At 62.5% G+C, this 20,482-nt stretch overlaps 2 protein-coding genes across 4 annotated transcripts; one reads left to right on the top strand and one right to left on the bottom strand.

Moving 5' to 3' along the window:
* The first annotated feature begins 47 nt into the window (after nt 1–47).
* Nucleotides 48–14,623, top strand: VANGL2 (VANGL planar cell polarity protein 2). 2 transcript variants are annotated; one of them, XM_042784473.1, is made up of 9 exons: nt 48–157; nt 6,321–6,538; nt 8,219–8,486; nt 8,585–8,705; nt 10,360–10,967; nt 11,277–11,413; nt 11,600–11,735; nt 12,120–12,351; nt 12,652–14,623. In XM_042784473.1, exons 3-9 carry the CDS (start codon nt 8,416–8,418, stop codon nt 12,910–12,912), a joined length of 1,566 nt encoding a protein of 521 aa, XP_042640407.1. In that variant the 5' UTR covers nt 48–157; nt 6,321–6,538; nt 8,219–8,415; the 3' UTR covers nt 12,913–14,623. The 2 variants fall into 2 exon arrangements, with proteins under 2 accessions (XP_042640407.1, XP_042640409.1); XM_042784475.1 differs by lacking the exon at nt 48–157 and adding an exon at nt 2,516–6,034.
* A 2,352-nt stretch (nt 14,624–16,975) lies between these two features.
* LOC116963992 lies at nt 16,976–20,335 on the bottom strand. 2 transcript variants are annotated; one of them, XM_042784480.1, is made up of 7 exons: nt 19,942–20,335; nt 18,949–19,155; nt 18,677–18,778; nt 18,072–18,110; nt 17,897–17,958; nt 17,621–17,704; nt 16,976–17,463 (listed from the first exon to the last, which is right to left on the bottom strand). In XM_042784480.1, exons 1-7 carry the CDS (start codon nt 20,270–20,272, stop codon nt 17,404–17,406), a joined length of 885 nt encoding a protein of 294 aa, XP_042640414.1. In that variant the 5' UTR covers nt 20,273–20,335; the 3' UTR covers nt 16,976–17,403. The 2 variants fall into 2 exon arrangements, with proteins under 2 accessions (XP_042640414.1, XP_042640412.1); XM_042784478.1 differs by lacking the exon at nt 16,976–17,463 and having other exon boundaries at nt 17,471–17,704.
* Nucleotides 20,336–20,482: the final 147 nt, after the last annotated feature.

Here is a 20,482-nt window from a genome sequence, read left to right as displayed (position 1 = left end):
CTCCTCCTCCTCTTCCTCCTCCTCCTCCGCCACCGCCGCTGGAGCAGCAGCAGCCCCGGGATTTTGGTGCTTTGGGGGCGGGCGGGGGGGGGGGGGGGGGGGGGGGAGGGAAACAGACGGACACACACACGGCGCGCACAAAGGTGCGGTGGAGATGGTGAGTGCGGGGCGGGGGGCGGCGGGGAGGGGGGGGGAGAGAAATCGGTGGGGAAAAGGGGTGCGGAGCCTGGGGCCGGGCCTGGGAAGCCGGGGACTTTCCTGGGCCGGCGGCCAGGCGGGGAGCGGCTGCTCGGCGAGCCCCGCTCCCGAGGGTGCCTCGTTACGTTTCGGGGGGATGCGGGGCTGCCAGGATTAATTTTTTTTTAACCTTCAGCCCTAAAGCATAAGGGGGGGGGGGGGGCGGGTGTATGTATGGGGGGGTGCACCCCGGGATGGGCCCCGCTCCCGGGGTGCTGGGCGCTCCCTTCCCGCAGGCTCCGCTGGCACTGGGAGCGTCCCCGGTGGGCGACGCAGCAGGGCTGGGTGCCCCCCCCCACCACCACCACCCCCCCCCTCCCTGGCTTGCACCGGCGCCTGTGGCTTTGCCACTCCGTAGCGGGCACGCTTATTCTGGAGTTTACTGGCCAAGCTGCGGTCAACCAGCCCTTGGCCCCCCCCAGCCCTTTGTGCCCAGCGTGGGTGGAAGCGCAGGGCTCCCTCCCCGCCACCCCCGCGAGCCACCGAGTGACCGTGGCGGTGGCCGCGGGGGACAAGGGTGGGCACCTATGGGGTGTCCACCCCGCTACCTGCCCTGCGGCGGGGCTGGGTGGCTGCTCTGAGGATGGGGAGGTGAAAACCGGCTGAAATCTGCCAAATCTGTGTGTGTGTGTGTTGGGGGGGGGGTGTGGGGGGGGGGTGTCTGCCCTCACCTGCTTCTGCGAGAGACCCGGCCGGATTCTGAGCCGGTTTCTCTTGGTCCCATCCTGGCACAGCGCCCTGAGCCAACAGGGAGTTCCCTCTGCTCTGTGCCGAGCTCAGACATCGGCCCTGCTGCTCTGTCTGGGGCGAGAGGCTTTATTTCCTTGGGAGAGGGCGTAGAGTCTGTTTTCCCCCCCCAGGCCTTGGTATAATAACCGAGGCGGAGGTTTAAAAAAAAAAAAAAAAAAAAAAAATTAAATATTATCTTCACGGAGCCTCTGGGGACGGCTGTTGCTTAATCACAGCAATTCGGGATTGTGTTGGGACCGAGCTGGGCTCCTAGGCAGCCTGAGTCAGATGCGATCTCTGCGCAGCCGGGCTTCTCCTGTGTATTTACACCGCCTTTGTGCTGGGGCGGGGTGGGGGGAAGCTCGGGATGAGACCGGCTGATTTAATTAGCAGACCACTTCATTGGAGCCGGCGATGGCCCCTCACCTGGCTCTTGGCCGGTGGGGTGGTTGGTTTAGGGTTGCGGGTCCCAGGGGCAGCCCCCCATGGTGGGGGCACGGCCCCGAGGACGGGCACGGGGCTGGGGGCACCGCTTGCCCATCCCCGAGCTCCCTTCGGCCATTTGAATGATCGAATGTGGTTTCTTGTTTTCATCCGCTCGCAGACAATGGGGCTGGGGGGGGAAGGCAGGGAGCCCATCTCCCTGGCGTCAGGCAGGGCTGAATCAGCCCCCACTCTTTGGTCTGACACTCAATTTGAGATTTTGATTCTGTTTTCTGAGCGCCGGTAGATGCTTTACGGCTTTATTGTCCAGCCGGGATGTTTGGGAGGGGGCCTGAGAGAAAACCACGGGGCTTCGCCGCCCTTCCCTGGCTGCCCCCGTGCCAGCGATGAAGCCACGACTGCTCGGACCCGTTGCCATCGTGGCACCGGGGGTGGCAGGAACCAGTCGCCAAAGCTGGAGCCCACGCCAGGGATTTTTTTTTCCCTCGTGCCCTCCAAAGGCGTGTGCCACCTGGGGCTGAGCGCGGCCCCCACCTCGAGCGCCGTGGTCGGTGGGTGAAAGCAGTCGCCTCGCTCCCTCCCTGGACCCAGACAGATCCCATCTCTACGCCGCTTTTCCAGGCTCCGAGACAAGGATAATGCTGTCTGCCCGCCGCAGCCTGGCAGGATTTAGTAGGGATAAGTCTGAGGTACCTGGAGCAAAGCTCTGATCAATCTAAAAGCGCAGTTGTTTGCGCCGCAGGTGTCCCTTTGGGGTTGGAATTGGCTTTTTGGGGTGTCCCTGCAGCACTCTGGGGACAGAGCTTCCGACGATGCTCTCGGAGGACGGCGCTGGAATGAAAATAACGGCCCGAAGCCCGAGCGCGGAGCCCGGCGCCTCCTCGGCTCGCCACGTCCGCGCATCCCGCTCGGATGCTGGTGACCACCGGAGAAGCGGCCTGGGACCGCGGGATGCCATCCCCCCCGTGTCCCAGGGTGACCGTAGGTTTGTCACGTCGCGTCAACATCCCACCCGGAGGTGCCACCGGTGTGGCCGGAGGGGCGGGGGGGGGGGGGACGACGACGGGGAGGTGTGATTTGGGCAGTGGGGGTGGCGATGTGCTGGGGCGTCACGGTGCCATCCCACCTCCACCTGGACCCGCCACCAGAACCCGGGAGGGTGAAGCTGCTGCTGGTTTTCCCGGGGAGCCCCGAGCGCTCCCCGCGAGCTCGGGCCGAGGCGGCTGGGGGGCTGCGAGGATGGGGGGTGCTGGGTGCCGAGATGGGCCGGCGAGCGCCCTGTAGGGCCACGGTTAGGATCCCTTGGTGCCAGCACATTTTGCAATGCAAATACCTTTCTCTTTGCATCGAGCCCCGTTCTCATGCAAATCCCTGGGTTTTGTACTTTTTTTTTTTTTCTTTCCCCCCCTTTTTTTTTTTTTTTTTTTTCTCCCTCTGGTTCTAGATCTCAGTGCAGTCATTTTTACCCACGCAGAGGCCAGCTAGTCCATCCCTGACCTCCATCGCTCCCGGACACGCGATGGGATTGAAATGCCGGGTGAAAAGCTGAGCTTTGTCCTGTAGTCACGCAGCGGGATTTCCCCACTGGAGGAAACTTGGTGGGGACCGAGCACTCAAGGGACTGGACGTTCCTGTGGATGTTGTAACAATCCCGAGTGATCGCAATAAAAGCTGGCTGTTTGGAAGGGATATTAAACCTTCTGCGTCCAAGCTGACGCTGAGCAATTTGAGAGCAGAATGAGACCCCATGGGGGAGTTGGATTAAGCCACTTGGGCTTTCCTGCGTCCCTCTGAAGCACCCGGTCGTGCCAATGGACCAAAGAGCTGGAAGTTTGTGGATTCCTCCCAGCAGCGGCATCTCCCGGGGCTGGAGCAGCGGCGGGGGGGACCAGGGTGGCCACTGTCCCATCCCGACCTGGGGGGACTCGGCTGTGGAAAGGAGCAGAGCAGCCTCAGGGTTGAGGGATGCACCGTGAGGGCGCTGGGAAGCCTCAGCAGAGAGGAGGTGGAGGGCTGGACATGGCCTGGGGAGAAAGGAAGGAAAATTGTTGGTGTTTGTGCTTCTGGAGGGGGCGCGCAAAGAGTTGGGGGCGAGGGGATTGCCTTGGTGGCTTCTCTCCAGCTCCTCAGTGGGTGATGCATGGCCGGTGCTTGGGGTTTGAATAGATGTGATGGGGTGAGCTGCTTTGACCCCCCCCCCAGCTCCTGCCTGGGGACCCCACCTTCCCCCCCCGCATCCACACAGGAGCCCCCGTGGGGGTTTTTCATATCCACGCACCCACCTTCTGCTCTTTGCGGGTCACCTGTGGGCGCCCAGCTCCCGGTGCCGGCAGCACCCCTGCTGTCTCCCCAGCATTCGGTGCTGGGGGGGGCAGGGGGGAGGCAGATTTTGTGCGGAGGCAGCGTGTTTGTGTAGCCAAGCGAGCGAACGTGCTGGGCACTTGGCTCAGCAGGCCCAGGGCCGGGAGGTGCCCCCGGGTCCCAGGCCGGCTCTGGAGGCGTGCCGGCGGCATCCCCACCGCGGGCATCACCGCTCAGGGACCCCCGGGCCAACCAACCACCCCGGTGTCGGCACGGTGAGGGAGGACAGCCCCAAAATTACGGTGTGAGGCAGGGCTGAGGCTCGCGTTGGGGTTTCTGCCTGACCATAAACAGCTACGGACTCCGGCTTGCGGCGTGCCTCAGTTTCCCCATCTCTGTCAAGGGCGGAGCTGGGCTTCCAGCCCTCCCAGGCTTACTGGGAGGATCAACAGTGGTGGAGTCATGTGCTGGGAATCCAGGACCCCAGGGTCTTCCCGGCCCGCTCTGTGACTCAGTTTCCCCGTCGCCACGATGCTTGTTGGGTCTAGCAGGGAAACACCTGCCCAGATGTGGCTGATGGTTCCTCCCGCTCCTGTTTGGCCCCGGCACTGAAGAAGCCAGCTATCACCAGTGTGCGAAGGGCTGCGTTCACACCCCTCTCGTCACCACCTTCGAGCATCCTGACTGAACGCTGGTATTTATTTAATTGATCTAGATTTGCAGATGCTGGAAAAAAAAAAAAAAAAAAAAGCACCAGTGGCGTAAATCGCTGAGCTCTGGCACGGGAACGGCTGGACTCTCGCCGCTCCGCTCCAGTGCGAAGGCAGCCGGGCCTGTCCCAACCCTCCTGGCCAGCACAGAAGTGGTTCAGCCGCCGATTTCTCCCTCTTCCCTTCGCTCAAAGTGGGTTTTTCTCCAGCAAACGTCGTGCCCCTCTCTCGTGAGGTCTCAATGCTGAATAAAGCAGGGCGAGAGAAACACGGCGTGGGTTTGTGCTGCCCGGTCCGAGGGGCATGCTGCCTGGCTGGGGCCAGGAGGAGAGGATTTCCCTCTTGGGATTTCCCCTGGAGCTGTTTGAAATAAGAAAGCTTTCTCATCTAGAAACGCTTGGATTATTTTTTTTTTTTTTTTTTTTTTGAGCATTTGAATGCAAAAGATAGTTCATGTTTGAGGTTCTCGGACTCAAAGGCAGGAGAGACGGCGGCAGTGGCTTTTCTGACCGCCCCGAAGCCCCAGCCGATCTCTCTCTGCTTTGAACCCTGTGATGTGCTCCAGCATCATCCCGAGAAGCCATCCAGTCTGGACTTGAAGATGTCAAGAGATGGCAAATCCTCACCTCCCCTGGGGAGTTTGTTCTGATGGTTAATCACCTCGCTATTAAAAATGAGAGTTTTCCTCCTCGTTTGCATGCGTCTGGCTCTGGCTCCCAGCCCTCGGCGGTTGCTCTGCGTCTCTACGGGCTCGGTAAGGCGAAGCTGCTTCTCCTGGAGACGAGGCATCCATTGCCAGCCTCTCCACCCGAGCACCTCGTGCTGCCGAACCGGCTTTCCTCACTCTGCCGGGCAAACCATCAAAAAAAAAAAAAAAAAAAAAAAATCCCTTTCTTCCCCGCCGGAGCGGCCAAGTTGCTCCACCAGCACCCAAGTGTCGGCAGGACAGGAGGACGAGGAGCTCCGGGTTCCAGCGACCTGTGGGGATGGCTGTTTGATTTACAAATTAACCTCGCTGGGTTGGGGGGGGGGGGGGGTGTTATTCCCCCCCGCCAGCCTTTGCCGGGGAGAAAATTCGGCTGTTTTGTTCCTGGCAAGACGGAGGGTCCTCGTCGGTCTGGATGTGGAGGTCGCCCGTGGTTCAGTCATGGATCGTGCCGGAGCAAACCGTCCCGCGCCGCGGCTCTGCCCTGGGAAAGGGCCCCAAAGCCTCTGCCCGTGACCTCTGCTCCTTCGTCAGCGTGAGATCCCAGTGCCCGCCTTGTTCTCCCTCTGAACAGATCAACCTTCAGCTCTGGTTTTTGCCTCTGGGACCTGGACAGCCTTGAGCTCCCCACGCCACCGTGGGGGGACCCCTGACTCGGGGGGGGGGGGGGGTGGCCTTGAAGCGTGGCTGCTGGCCGCGGGATTGTGGTGGCCGAGGAGCAGTCAATCCGCGGGCCGGTGGTGCCTTGAATCGCCGAGATGCGTTGGAAAACCCCACCTTGATTTTGGTTGATAAATCAGCTTCGCCTCCCCTGGCTCTGGCTGGCGGGGGGGGGCGCGGGAACAGGGGGGGAGCGGTGCTCAGCCTGGCTCTGGACGCCTCGGGGAGGGCCACATCCAGTGCTGAGGTACGGGGCAGGGTGCTGATGCAGTGAGGATGCGATTGCTGGAGGGGGGGTGCCCAGTTTCCCTCCCCGTCGTTCTTCTCAGGCGCTCGCCGGGGGTCAAGGTCAAGCGAGGAGCTCTCGGGGTTTGGGGGGGGGGGGGGGGGGGTGACCTGCAGGACATGGACTTCGCCTGGGGGTGCCCCGGGGTGCCGCCTCGCGGCTTCTCCCCCGCACACGTGGCTGCGTCATCCCGCGGGGGGGGGGGGGGGGGATGCCTGGTTCCTCACTGCTTTCTCGTTTCTTCCAGCTCGACCGCGGCCCCCCGGCACGGCCGCCCGTCCTGTGAGTGGCTTCCCCCCACCACCACCCCCAGCCCCTACTCCATGCGCAGCCCCCCCCCCACTTTAGCCCCCGCCAGCTGGATGCCATCCCCGCCGGAGGCTCAGGATGCCCCGAGTGCCTCGGTGACCACCAGGACGGGGGACAGCACCCGCCTGCACCCGCTTCACCCCCACCTCCCCGCCGGTGAGTCCCCCCGGGTCCATCCCCCTGCCCCGCTCTTAACCCCCCTCGTGGTGTCAATGGACGGGGGACAAACCAGTCCGGGCCCCCCCTGCGCCGATGGCCGAGGCCCCGGCATTGTTCCCAGCAGAAACCCGATCCCTGCCTGCAAACAAAGCCCAGAAGAAGGGGGGCTGGCAGGAGGTTGGGGGCACAGGGGGGTCCTTTCTCTCCCAGCCCCTTCCCCCATCGCTCGCTGGGGATGCCGGGACGAGTTCCCGGCCCTGTTGCCATCTCCTAGACAACCGGCGTGGGGAGGGAGGGGGGGGCAGGGGGGGGGTGTTGCGCTTTTGTTTCCATAGTGATAAATGTGTGAGCATCCAGCATCTGGGACAAAAGGATCCCCCCCCCCCGCCCTCTTTTGCCTCCTCGACCCCATCTCCCCCTCTTTGAGGCCTTGGAAAAGAGGCCAAAAGACGTTTGGGTTTTATTTGGTTGAAATGGTATTTCCGTGGTAACCCAGCACGGGCCCACCCCCCAAACACAGCCGGCGCGGCCCCCCCGGCATGGGGTGCTGGCTGGGAAGGAGGGGGGGGGAGGTTTGGGGCTCTGGGGGGTGCCTAATGCCTGCTGCCCCCCAGCACCCTTAGGGTGAGGGCAGGAGAATTTGGCAGGACCCCTCCAACGGATTCCAGCATCCCCCAGCACGGGGAGATGTCACCGGTGGCTCCCATCTGTGTCTGGGTCCCCTTTCCCAGTGGGATCCGGGCGAGGTAACACTGAACCCCCCCATCAGGGCTGCGAGCAGCTTGGGACTCCCCAAAACCAGCGGGGTCACCGGGGACCCTGGGAGACCACCAACCTCCTGCCCACATCCCCGAGCCGTTGCCCGAGGAGCCGGTGCCTGGCTGGGAGCTAAGCAAGGTGTTATTTTCCCAACCCAGCAGAGACCCGGCACCATAAGCAGGCGTAGGTGGCTATCATGTGCGCGTGTGTATATATTTATATACGTGTGCACCTACAGATGGCTGTAATGGGAGTTTGGGGTTGGCTAATAACGACCTGGCAGCCGTGAGTCAGCTCACGGGGGTGACGGGGTCTGCTCCGAGCCAGCCTTGAGGTGGTGGAGCGGTGGCCCGGACGCCGCCGGGGTGGCCCGGGCCAGTGGTCCCACCCGAGGTGGCTCCCGGCAGCCGGGGAAGCGACGTTCCTCGAGCAACCGGGACTCCTGCGGGTGAGATCCCGGCTCCCTGCTGGGAAACGTGTCCAGGCAGAGCCCCGTGCTGCGAGATGGGCCTGAAACGTTGCCTGCACCCAATTATTCATTCCATTTTTTTTTATTTTTTTTTCCTTTTGGCCCCCACCCTAGGCACTCTCTTGGCAGCTAAAATAACGATCGTGATATTAATTAAAGTGTAAAACACCCGAAACAGAAGCTAATCGTGCAGAATCATTAATAAAGGGAAAGGTGGCCATCCCGGACCCAGCTTGGGCATGGGATAAAATAGAAAATGCCCCAAAGTGACCCAAAATTCCCTTTCCCTGCTGAAGTCCCGTCCCCGTTTGCCACTGGGGCCGGAGCTGTGGTGGTGCAGGGACGGGGTGGGTGGTGGGCGAGGGGATGTTCACCAGCAGCCGGGACCCCGCCGGGCGATCGCCGGGACGCCGCCGCGCCGCCCCTGACCCTTCCCTTCGCCTCCGCAGGCAGGCGAACCGTTTTCTCCTGAAACGAGCCCAACCAGGTGATCAAAATAGAGTCCCTCAAGGTGACAGTCGACTTCTTGAAGGTGCCCCTGGGCCTGAAGAAGCCCCCTCTGAAGGAGGCCCTGGCCGCTGTCCCGGGGCCGGGGAGACCCAAGCCCTTCGGCGTGGAGCGGCACAAGCCCCGGCGCTCCGACACCATGGACAATGAGTCGCAGTACTCGGGATATTCCTACAAGTCCGGGCATTCCCGCAGCTCCCGCAAGCACAGGTGAGGGGTCAGTGAGCTCGGGGGGGGGGATCCCCTGGCCTTTAATGGGTGCTGCCAGCCCAGCGCACCCACCCCGGTGTCACCCTCTTGCCTTCCAGGGACCGGCGGGACCGCCACCGCTCCAAAAGCCGGGACGGGAGCCGGGGGGACAAGTCGGTGACCATCCAAGCGCCGGGCGAGCCCTTGTTGGACAATGAGTCCACCCGGGGGGACGAGAGGGTGAGTTGGGCTTGGGGTTTGGGGTTGGGGGGCGGGGGGGGGGGGGGGAGGTATAGGGTTGGCATCTCTGCCCCGGCGCGGGGCTGCGGCCGAGGGTGGGAGCCGCCGGCGGGGCGCGGGGGCTCCCGGCACGCCTGGTGCTCCGGTTGAGCCGGTTGGGCTGGCCCTTTGGCTGGCGGACGGCGGCGCCGGCGGGGAAGGCGGGCGCGGGTGCAAATGAAAAAAAAACAAAAAAAAAAAAAAAGGGACCGGCTGTCGCGGCGCCCCCGGCGGGGGGCGAAGCAGCCGGGGTGGGCAAGGGCTGCCCAAGGTGGAAAACACCCTGGGGATCCGCTCCCTAGGGATCCGCTCCCTGGGGATCCACTCCCTAGGGATTAGCTCCAGCTCCTCGCTCGGCGCCTGCGGGCGATGCCGGCTCGGCCGTGCCGGAGTGTTAATAACCCCGGCTGCCAGCAAGATCGCACCGGCGGGCGGGTTGGTGTGGAGGAAGCCCCCCGTGCTGCATCCCTCCACCGGCCCCCCCCCCCCGTGGTCCCACGGCACGAGTGGCAAGCGGGGGCGGCTCTGCCGTGCCCCCCCACGCTGGGTGCCGCAACCCCTCCGGCTGCCGTGGAGCCCGTTCCCTGGCTTTAATCATCTCCCAGCCACCTACGCAGGCGGCTCCAGCTCTTTTCATCTTCCCCCCACCAAGCAATCGGGCGCCAGGAGAGGCCGGGCTTCGCGGCGGCCGGGATGCCGGCGGCTGAGCCCGCCCGGTCCAGCTGTGGCTGGAGCGAGCTGATGGCAGCGTGGGTTCACCTGGGGACGGGCTGGGATATGGGCTCATCCTCCCAGACCCTCCTCTGCTTCCCACCCCTCCAGAAAGCCCCAGGCTGCGGCTTTATTTTGCTGTTTGGAATGAAATCACTGACTTTCCCGCAGAAATCCAGGGCGGGGAGGCGGGGGGGGTGGTGGGGAGAAAAATGCGATGTGATAAAACCCCAAGTTTCAGGGGTGCTGAAGTGCTGTAAAACAGAACGCGAAAGTCTTGAGCGAGAGGACGGACAGATGGACAGACCCGTGGCTGCGCCGGGGCGGTGTTCTCAGCGCCTGCGGCGCAACGTCTCCCTCCCTTGAAACCCCCACGTTTTAGCTGGGAAGGAATCAAACGGGGACGGGTCGTTTCTGCACCCCCCCTGGCTGGAGGGAGCGGGGTTTTTGGAGGCCATGGGAGACCCGTCCGGTGTTCTTCAGCTGCCGGATGGCCGGCGATTTAATCCTGCCCGGCGCGGTGCTGGGGGGAGGCGGCGGCGAGGGTGTGTTGGGACGGCAGCCGGGCATGTTCCTTCTGGCCCCGCTAATGAGGGGGTTTGCCTGGAAGCAGGATGCTTCCCACTTCCAAAGCTCCTCTCGCCGGTGCCGGAGAGGTGGAAGCGCGGCACGGAGCCGCCGCCGAGGGTTTCCGAGAGGGTCCCGGCCAAATCGCTGCCCAACCCCAGGCTGAGGTTTCCGCGGTCAAAATGGGGGTGATGGTGCCGGGCAGCGCGCCGGGCTTTGAGGTTTGGGGGACGGGACACGCTGGAGTTGGGGTGGGCAGCCCCCCCGGGGGTGCTGGGGTTGGGGGGGAGACGGAACCCTCCCCGGCGTAACCCTCCCATCATCGGCTCTCCCCCAGGATGACAACTGGGGCGAGACCACCACGGTGGTGACGGGGACGTCGGAGCACAGCATCTCGCACGATGACATCACCCGCATCACCAAGGACATGGAGGACAGCGCCCACCTGGACTGCTCCCGGCACCTGGGCGTCTCGCTGGCCGGGGCGCTGGCGCTGCTTGCCTTCCTCACCCCCCTCGCCTTCATGCTCCTGCCCCAGCTGCTGTGGCGGGAGGAGCTGGAGCCCTGCGGGACACCCTGCGAGGGGCTCTTCATCTCCGTGGCCTTCAAACTCCTCATCCTCCTGCTGGGCAGCTGGGCTCTTTTCTTCCGTCGCCCCAAAGCCTTCTTCCCTCGCGTCTTCGTCTTCCGAGCGTTGCTCATGGTGCTCGTCTTCCTCCTCGTCGTTTCCTACTGGCTTTTCTACGGCGTGCGGATCCTGGATTCGCGGGACCGCAACTACCAGGGGGTGGTGCAGTACGCCGTCTCGCTGGTGGACGCGCTGCTCTTCGTGCACTACTTGGCCGTGGTGCTGCTGGAGCTGCGGCAGCTCCAGCCCCAGTTCACCCTCAAGGCCGTGCGCTCCGCCGACGGGGCCAGCCGCTTCTACAACGTCGGCCACCTCAGGTATGGGGGGGGGGGGGTCCCCCCCTTTGGCGTTGTTCACCCTTGGTGTGCGTGGGTTCTTGAGGCTGGGGGGGGGGGGGGGTGTCGTGCGTTCCCGTGCGGAGGTGTGCGCACCGATGCGTGGGTGTTCGTGCGGGCGGAGGTGCACGCCTGTATTCACGAGTGGGTGCGGGCGACCTTCCCTCCTCATCCCGCCCTGGCTGTGTGCCCCCCCCGCCACCACCACCAACCCGGGACCCTCGGCACGGTGCTGACCAGCTCCCCGTGCCCCCCACACACACCCCCCCGTGCCCGGCTGTTTCCTTGCAGCATCCAGCGAGCAGCCGTGTGGATCCTGGAGAACTATTACCACGATTTCCCGGTCTACAACCCCGCCCTCCTCAACCTGCCAAAATCCGTCCTGTCCAAGAAAATGTCCGGGTTTAAAGTCTATTCCCTCGGCGAGGGTGAGCTCCCCTTCCCTTGGCTTCTCCTCTTGTTCTCTCTCCCCCTTCCCTTCCCCATCCCTGTGTTTTCCTCTCAGCTCCGGAGAGCCCGGAGCGGGATCACAGCCCGGCCGTTGGGACAGGGGGAGCATCGGGCACCCTGCAGCCCTTCCAACCCCTGTCTTACCTCATCCTTTTCCCCCGCAGAAAACACGACGAACAATTCCACGGGCCAGTCCCGGGCCGTCATCGCGGCGGCTGCCCGGAGACGCGACAACAGCCACAACGAGTATTACTACGAGGAGGCAGAGCACGAGCGCAGGGTGCGGAAACGCCGCGCCAGGTACGGGGCCGGCGGCGGGGACCGAGCTCCGGGTGGCCCTGGGTGCCCCACTGCTGTGTTGTCCCATGGGGTGCCCATCCCAGGACCCCCGTGAGGACCCGGGCTGTGCTGACCCCCGGGGGGGGGGGGTGGGGGGTGTCACCTCCAGCCCCCCAAGACGAGGTGTCCCCGCTCTTGGGGAAGCGCATCCCAAGCGCGGCTGTTGCGTGGCGCGGCCAGATCTCCCCCAAAACTCTTTTGGGGTGGGAAGCTGGGTTCTGGCCATCCATAGGTAGGTGGGTAGTGAGTGGCTCTCCCACCCCCACCCCCCAAGCCCAGGGGATCTCCCTCTCTTGGCCAGACTCTGCCCTGCTCCAGCCACATCCATGATTTTCCTCCCGGCAGGCTGGTGGTGGCGGTGGAAGAAGCCTTCACCCACATCAAGCGGCTGCAGGAGGAGGACCAGAAGAACCCACGGGAGATCATGGACCCACGGGAGGCAGCTCAAGCCATCTTCGCCTCCATGGCCCGGGCCATGCAGAAATACCTGCGCACCACCAAGCAGCAGCCCTACCACACCATGGAGAGCATCCTGCAGCACCTCGAGTTCTGCATCACCCACGACATGACGCCCAAGGTGTGCTGGGGGGCGGAGGGGGAGGTCCACCAGTTTGCCCACGGGTTTGGTCCAGAGCTGGGTGTGGTTTTTTTTTTTTTTTTTTTCCCCTCCACCACGTGAGAGCATCCCACTGGGAGGACAAAGGGTTGGGGGGGGCTCCAGCCAGGAAGGTGGGTGTAACCCCGAGGGAGCAACGCGCAGGGGATGTTTTTCCTGCAGGACCTGCCGAGCAGCTTGAGGCTGCAAAAAAAAAAAACAAAAAAAAAATGGGCTGAGGTCTAGGAAGGTGACTTTCACATGTCCTTTCCCTCCTCCAAGGCGTTTCTTGAGCGGTACCTGACGGCCGGGCCCACCATCCAGTACCACAAGGACCGCTGGCTGGCCAAGCAGTGGACGCTGGTCAGCGAGGAGCCGGTGACGAACGGCCTGAAAGATGGGGTGGTCTTCGTGCTGAAGCGCCAGGACTTCAGCCTCGTGGTGAGCACCAAGAAGATCCCTTTCTTCAAGCTCTCGGAGGAGTTTGTGGACCCCAAGTCGCACAAGTTCGTCATGAGGCTGCAGTCGGAGACCTCCGTGTGAGCTGAAGAGGGATGGAGAGGGGTCGGGGGGGGGGGGGGGGGGGAAGACCCTCTCCGCACCCCTCCGTCTCGTCCTCCCCATCTCCGCCGGGGTTCAGGGAGGCCACGGCTCGAGGGCAGAACTGCGGCGGGCGCCGGGAAGCAGCACCCAGGCCCGGCTCCATCACCTACCTGTGACCACTCGCCCTCCGCCTCAGCTTGGCCCGCGTTGGGGTGGGCTGAGCCCCTTCCTCCTCCTCCTCTTCCTCCTCCTCCTCCTCCTCCCCTGAAACCCAGGTCCTTGTAGCGTCCCCCCAGAAGGCGCAGCCGGCGGAGGACAGTGGCATGGCCAGGAAGGAGACGGCGTTTCGGTGCCATAACTCAAGGGCTAACTCTACGTGTTCTTCACCAGCGTCTTCAAGCACCATCAGGTCCCAAGGACCTTCTGCTCTTGCCCCTTTTTCTACCTGGCAACTGGCCCGGCTCTGACCTTAAACCACCGCCCACCGTCTGGGGCTGGTTTTTAATCCTAGAGATTTTGGGGAGGGGAGTATTTTGCAAACACCTCCGCAATCAGTGGCTGCTATGAAAACCTCCCCCAGCGTCCAAGACACCGGAGCGGCGATGCTCCCGGCTGTAGGAACATCCTCCTCGCCTCTCTGCTGATGGTCTACCGCGCTCAGCTCTTCACAAAAGCAAATGAAAATCTGTTTTTTACGAGAAGCAGAAGGATTTTTTTTTTTTTTTTTTTAAGTGGTTTCCTTGCTCCTGAGGTGACCCATGTCCTTGGTCCCAGCAGCATCTCCATGGGGCTTCCCCATGCCGGTTGGAGCTGTGGCCGCAGGTTGCAGGCAGAGCAGCTTAAAATGTCCCTCAGGGTCCAATCCTGGACCTGGAGCCGGTGGGGTGAGTGAAACGAGGGGTTCCTGGTGAGGGTGATGAGGGCTCGTGGCTCAGTGAGGTCCTTAATTAATGTCCCGTGGTGGCAGGTGGCCCGTGGCGATCCCACGAGCAGCAGCCTCCTCGCCACGGGGGACGCGAAAGCGTTTTGCCTTCCCTTGTATTTGTTAAGGTCGCAAATACCTCATGGATTTATTTTAATTTTTCCTTTTTCCCCTCTGGATCCTGTTGTCTGGCCACACTGTGTCGGGTCGGGGGTCTCGTGGGGTCCCGGGGGGGTTGTGGCTGGGCAGGGCGGGGGCTGGTTTGGCCGTGGGAGCTGCCAGATTTCATCCCGGGGAGGCGTGCGGTTGGATTTGATTCTGATTTATTTGATTTATTTTGTCCTAAGCACTAAAAGGGTGTGAGTTCGGGGGGGGGGGGGCAACGCTTGGGCCGTGGCACACTGGTCATGTGTGTCACCCCAGAGGGGTTGGGGGCTTCCCCAGTTAGCACCAGTAACAACATTAAGGTGCTGGAGGGGTCCTGGGGGTCCATCCCCATCCAGCACTGCGCTACTCGGGGCTGGATTTCCCAATTTCCAGGAAATTGTAATTTTGGGGGAGTTTCTCACCCCTCTCTGCCACTCCCCCTCATCTTCCAGCCTCTCGAGGCCGAAGGACCCAGGTTTCACCCCCCTGGTCCCCCTCACTCTATCAGTGCTGCTGCCACTGGGAGCCCATTTTGGGGTGTTTTACTGCAAAAAAGACTTCAGTGAGTGCGAGTGGATGGGTCGGCCGGGGAGGGGGGATTTTTCACTTGGAGTTTAAGAAGAATAAACCCTTTTTCGTTCATTTTTGGTTCTGTTTTGGTTTTGCTTTGTTGTTTTTGTTTTTTGGTTTTTTTTTCCTAAGCAGAGCCGAGACCTTGTGCATGTGTGTAGAAAATTGTAAAGTGTAAAATTGTTTTTTAATATATAAAAAGCTTGTTTTTACAGTTTGCAGTGGATCGAAGCATTACGGCAGTGGTAGAAAGTTTTGTTGGCTGGTTTGTTTTGGTTGTTTTTTTTTTTTCATAGAGGAACTAAAATTGTACAAATTTTTTTTTTTTTATAAAATAAACCCATTTTGACTTTTTTTTTTTTTTTTTTTTTCACCCTTTGTCTTCCAGCACCCTCTGCTTTGGGGTGAGGCAGCAGTTTTAGGAGGTGCTGCAGTGGCAGGATGTGGCCTCAAGGGAGCACTCGGAGAGAAACTCGTCCTGCCCTTGGAGGGTGCTTGATGCAGGATGAGGGCTTGGGGTTGGGGGGGGCCATGGATTTAGGGTCTGTGGGGCCAAGGGCTTGGGGTTTAGGGGACCAAGAGCTTGGAGTTTATGGGAACCAAGGATTTGGGGATTAGAGGTCCAAGGGTTTGGAGTTTATGGGGGCCAAAGGTTTGGGGTCTGTGGGGCCAAGAGTTTGGGGTCTAGAGGGCCAAGGACTTGGGGTTTGAGGGGCTGAGGGTTTGGGGTCTAGAAGACCAAGGATTTGTTGTTTATGGGCCCAAGAATTTTGGGTCTATGGGGCAAAGAGTTTGGGGTCTAGAGGGCCAAGGCCTTAGGGTTTGAGAGAACAAGGGCTTGGGCTTTGAAGGAACAAGGGTTGATTTGGGGTTTGAGGAGCCAAGGATTTGGGGTTTGAGGAGCCAAGGATTTGAGGGTTGAGGGGCCAAGAGTTTGGGGTCTAGAGGGCCAGAGGCTTAGGGTTTGAGGGAACAAGGGTTTGGGGTTTGAGGAGCCAAGGATTTGAGGGATGAGGGGCCAAGGATTTGGAATCTATGGTGCAAAGAGCTTGAAGTCCATGGGGCCAAGGATTTGGGATCTATGGGGCCAAGAGTTTGAGGTCTAGAGGGCCAAGGGCTTGAGGTTTGAGGGGCTGAGTATCTGGGGTCTAGAGGACCAAGGATTTGGAGTCTATGGGACAAAGGGTTTAGTGTCTATGGGGCCGAGAGTCTGGGCACTGTGAGGCCAAGGATTTGGGATTTATGGGACAAACAGCTTGGAATCTAATGGGGCCAAGGGACTGTGATGGGTGGGACCAAGGTTGTGGGGTTTATAGGGCCGAGGGCTTGGAGTTTATGGGGGCCAAGGATTTGGGGTCTATGGCACAAAGAATTTGGGGGGTTATAGGGCCAAGGATTTGGGCTTTATGGGGCCAAGGGGGTTGGATCTGTGAGGTCAGGGGGTTGGGGTTTATAGGGCCAAGGATTTGGGCTTTATGGGGCCAAGGGGGTTGGATCTGTGAGGTCAGGGGGTTGGGGTTTATAGGGCCGAGGATTTGGGGGACCAAGAGATTTGGGGTTTATGGGGGTGAAGGGCTTGGGCTGCCCTCCACGCAAACCGGAGAAATGCCCAAACCCTCCCCAGGGTGGGGGCAAGTCCCAATCCCTTTGCTGGGGGATGGAGCGAGTCCCCCCCCCATGCCCAGCTCCAGGGGGGAGGGGGGGAAAGGGGGGCTGCAGAGCCCCTGCCTGTCCCCCTCCTCCCCCCCACCCCCCCCCAGGATGCTGCCTGCGGTCCCCTCGCTGCCACAGCAGATGTGTCAGCACCTGCACCCCCCCCACACCCCCCCCAGCACCCACCTGCTCCCCAGCTTGTGGAGGGGGGGGGGGGCCCCCTGCAGCAACAGCAGCACTGATTCACTGGGCCCCAGCGTCAGCGTTTCCTTTGGCTTTTGCACCTTTTCTCCTCCCTCCCCCCCACCCCCTTCCCTGGTACCCCCCCCTCCCCACGCTGTGCCCCGCTTCGCACACCTCGCAGGAGGATGTGGGGGGAGCAGAGCGAGAGGAAACTGAGGCAGGGCACTGCACCTGCAGCGCTGTCCCCAGCAGCGGGGAGAGGAGGGAGTTTGGGGGGGGGGGGGGGGGGGGGGCTTCTGGCCCCCCTGCCAAGCCATGCTGCAGCTCAGCCCCCCCCCCCCCCCCCGCACACTCTTGCTTCTCGCCGGGGTGTTTATCCCCAGCCCCTCGCCACATCTTTGTGATGAGTTCAACAGTCATCTGATGAGCCGCTGGCTCCTGGGGGGGAGCGGGGCGGGGGAGCAGATTATTTCAGTTCCATGTGTTGCTTATTTTTTTTTTTCCCCTCGGTGAGTAATCGAGCAGCACAAGAGCCTCCTTCCCCCAGCCCCCACGGCGTGGGCTGCCTGCCAGCCGCCCCCACTCAATTCCACGACACGGGGAGGGGGACGGGGGGGTTGGAAAGTGACGGCTGGGCCGGGCGTAGGGGAGGCTGCCGGTCCCCCCCCCCCAGAGAAAGTCTGGCAGTTTTGGGGTGCAATCCTGTTTTATTGGCTTGGTTGTGCCCAGCGCAGGTGCCTTGACCCCCCCCACCCCCCCTCCTCCCCCAGTCCTTACACCTGGGGCACAGCACTAACAGCCCACGCACGGCCGCATCCCACGGGGGTCCCTGTCCCACGGGGGTCCCCATTCCCGCTGGGGTTTGGGTGCCCGCTCGAGCAGCCAGAGGAAGGGCCGAGGTGACACGCGCTGCTCGCGTTCCCCAGCCGGGAGCATCGTCCCATTTCTGGCCCTCGGGGGTGGCCTACGTGCTCCCTGGGGGGGTCTGGAAGCGTCTGGGGTCCCCCCGGGAACCCTCACTCAGCACCGGGCTCCGCGGAGCAGCGGGGACCAGCGGCGGTTGTGGGGGTATCAGGCTGGGGAGAAACAAAATTAAATGCTGGGGGGGGGGGGGCAGACTACAAACCCTCCGCAGAGACCTGCGTGGGCTGGAGGGGCTGGGGCTCAGCTGGCAGCCCCCACACACCCCCACACCCCCCGGGCACTGGGGCTCAGTGCATTGGGGTGAAATACCTGGGGAGGCGGGGGGTCCGGCTCGCAGATGATGGTTTCGGTGTGCTCCAAGGTTGGGGGGTTCGCCGACCCCTTCCTCTGCCCCTGCAAGAGGCAGCGGCTGTTTGTGGCGCTGCACTGAGCACCCTCATCACCCCCTGGCTGTGGTGGATTAGGGAAACTGAGGCACGGGGCTGGGGGGTTTGCCCAGACCCGGGCAGGGGCCGGCAAGCAGCTCCCAGCCCTCCCAGTTCACGCGTTGCGGGCGAGAGGATCCCCCCCCCGAGCCGGGCTCACCTGGGGCGCGGGGATTATCGGAGCGGTGTCGTGGGTGGGGAGGTGGACCAGGGCTCCTAAATCTGCAACGCAACGAGCTGGGATGTGAATCACGGCCCTGAGACGGGGTCAACCGGTGGCCAAACCAGCTGCCCCTCGCCCCCCCCCCCCCGGGCTCGGGCTGACCACGTCTCACCTGAAGAGTCACTGGCCGAGGCGGCTCGGTCCCGGGTCCCTGCGGGCCAGGGGAGACACAAGCGTTACAACCGTGAAACGGGCTTTGCAAAAAGCCCCGCAAGACCCTCCTGGGAAAAGGGGAGCGGTGGGGGATGAGCTGACGAGCTTTCCGTTTGGATTTGCAGGAGGAAAAAGCCTCGAGCCTGAGGGTTGTGATAAAGCAGAAAAAAAGTCCCTGCCTCGGGGAGGGGGGGAAAGGGCAGAGCTGGGACTGAGAGGCGTAAAATAGAGCAGAAAAGGGCGTTATGGGTTAAACTTCTGGACTTTTAAAGCTCTGAGCAAGGGGGAGCGCTCCCCGTGGGGCTAAGCTGTGGCCGAGGAGGTTTCTGGGTGATGTGAGGGCCTGATCCTGCCCCCTCCCACTCCAGCGCGAAGCCAGACACCCCCCCCCCCCCCTCCCCAGCCCCCCCCCTTCATCGAGCTGTACCAGAATAACTGACTTTTTGCGGCACTTCTCGAGGCTTTTGAGGATGTGGGCTGTGAGATGGCTGTCACCCTTTCCTGCTCACCCAGCACACAGCTGAGCGAAGGCGGGAGATGCTGGTGCCCCGGTGGGGATCTCACCTTCCCCCTTGGTCCTCCGGTATGTGAAGAAGAGCACGAGCAGAGCAACCACCACAAAAATAACTGGCGACCAGTACCTGACGGGAACAGCCGCCGCATTTTCTGCGGGGAGAGAGAGGAGAGGTGGGCATGCTGCCCGCAGAGGTGGCTGGGGGGGGGGTGGGGGGCTGGCAAGTATTGGGGGGTCTCCAGGGGGATGCAGGACCACCCCCCCCCCCAAGGGTGGTGGCACATCCCCAAACTACATCTTTTCCTTTCTTCGTGGGACTCACGGGTTTTGTTCCCCGCGGCGCCTGCTCGTGTCAGCACGGGGGTGGTGCCGGGGCCCCCGGTCCACGTTGGGGTTGGGGTGGCCGTTGGCCACGTCGTCAGCTTGTCCACGCTCTCGGTGGTTGTGGCAGGGTCTCCCCTTGGCTCCAGGACATCATCACGCTGCGTGGTGCTTTGGTGCCCTGGCTCCTTTTCTTTGAGGACGAGAGCTGGGAAGGAGGGTCAGTAATTCCTGTCAAGGCCTCCCCAAACCAGAACCGGCCGCCCCCCCCCACCCCCGCAAGGATCAAGGAACGGAGTTGGGGTGCTGCACCAGCCCCACCGTGGTCCTGCACCGCAGCACTGTGGTTTAGGGAAAAGCAAATGGTTAACCCACATCCCTCCAGCCGGGCTTACACCGCTCTCCTGCACGGCTCGGCCGAGACAACCCCCCTGCTAACGAAAAGGTGGTAACGGCAGCAGCGCCGCGGTGGATGCCGGGGGAGACGGAGCCGAGGGCGTGTGGGAAGTCACACGTGGGCCTCCCACGCTGCCGGCCAGCGTCACGCTGGAGGTTGGGCAACCAGCAGCGGTGCCAGGGCGGGTGGGGGCTCTGCGGCGGTGAAACGGGGTGCCCGGGCAAAGCAGCACCCCGGCGTTCCGCTCCCGGCCGCGGACAGGGCCGGGCAGTCAGCGAGCATCCCTGCGAAGGGCTGGGCAGGACTGAGGGAGCCCAGGGCGTGGGTTTGTGATGCAGCCCGGCGCTGGGAGAGCCCAGGAAACCCCAAACCTCCCCCAGGCACGAGCCAGACCCGAGCCAAGCCATAAAGCAGGCGGCCTGAGCCTCGCCCCCCCCCATCTCCCCGCGCCATGAAACGGCTGGGCGAGCATCCTGCCCTGCAAAGTGTCCCTGGGAAAGCACTGTGGCATTGCACCCGCTGCCTCCACACCACCCCTTCCTCTTCCTCCTTCTCCCTCCAGCCCCAGAGGTGAGGGGACCCCCCAGCCCCACTCACCAGCTCCAGAGCAGAGCACTGCGACGCAGAGCCACCCCGTCCCGACGCCTCTCGGCTCCATTCCTCCTTCTGCCCACCGAACCTCCCACCGCTGCTGCCCCTCTTGCATTGCCTTCCTTCCCCTTTCTGCCCGACCAACGGCTTCCTGTGAGCTCAAAGGTGTTGGCACTGAAATAGGGTGATTAATGGCCAGAAACCATCCCAGGGGGTCATTTCTGGGGCTGCGCCCCGGGGCTAAGGGGTGGAGGCCCCTCAGCCATCGGCGCGGGCCAAGGAGGTGGGGATGCTCCCGCACTGCCCCAGCTCCCGTCGGGCCAGTCCCCGGTGCCATCGTCGCTGGTTTAAACCCTGTCCAGGCCGGGCTTGGAGTTACAAGTACCGATCTGATGCCGAACGAATATGATGGCAAACGAATCCCTTGGTAAAATGCATGACCCGCTTTGGTTTATATTTTTAATTGCTCAGCGTGAATTTGAGGAACTCAAAAGCAAGCCTGTCACATACTGTGAGAATGCAGAGAATAAACAAATTACGCCACCGG

The sequence above is a fragment of the Tyto alba genome, unplaced genomic scaffold, assembly GCF_018691265.1.
Source record: "Tyto alba isolate M040663 unplaced genomic scaffold, T.alba_DEE_v4.0 Super-Scaffold_8, whole genome shotgun sequence".
In the NCBI taxonomy this organism is placed as follows: domain Eukaryota; kingdom Metazoa; phylum Chordata; class Aves; order Strigiformes; family Tytonidae; genus Tyto; species Tyto alba.
The sequence above is the reverse complement of the archived record's forward strand: the minus strand, read 5'-3'. Positions and strand labels throughout refer to the sequence as shown.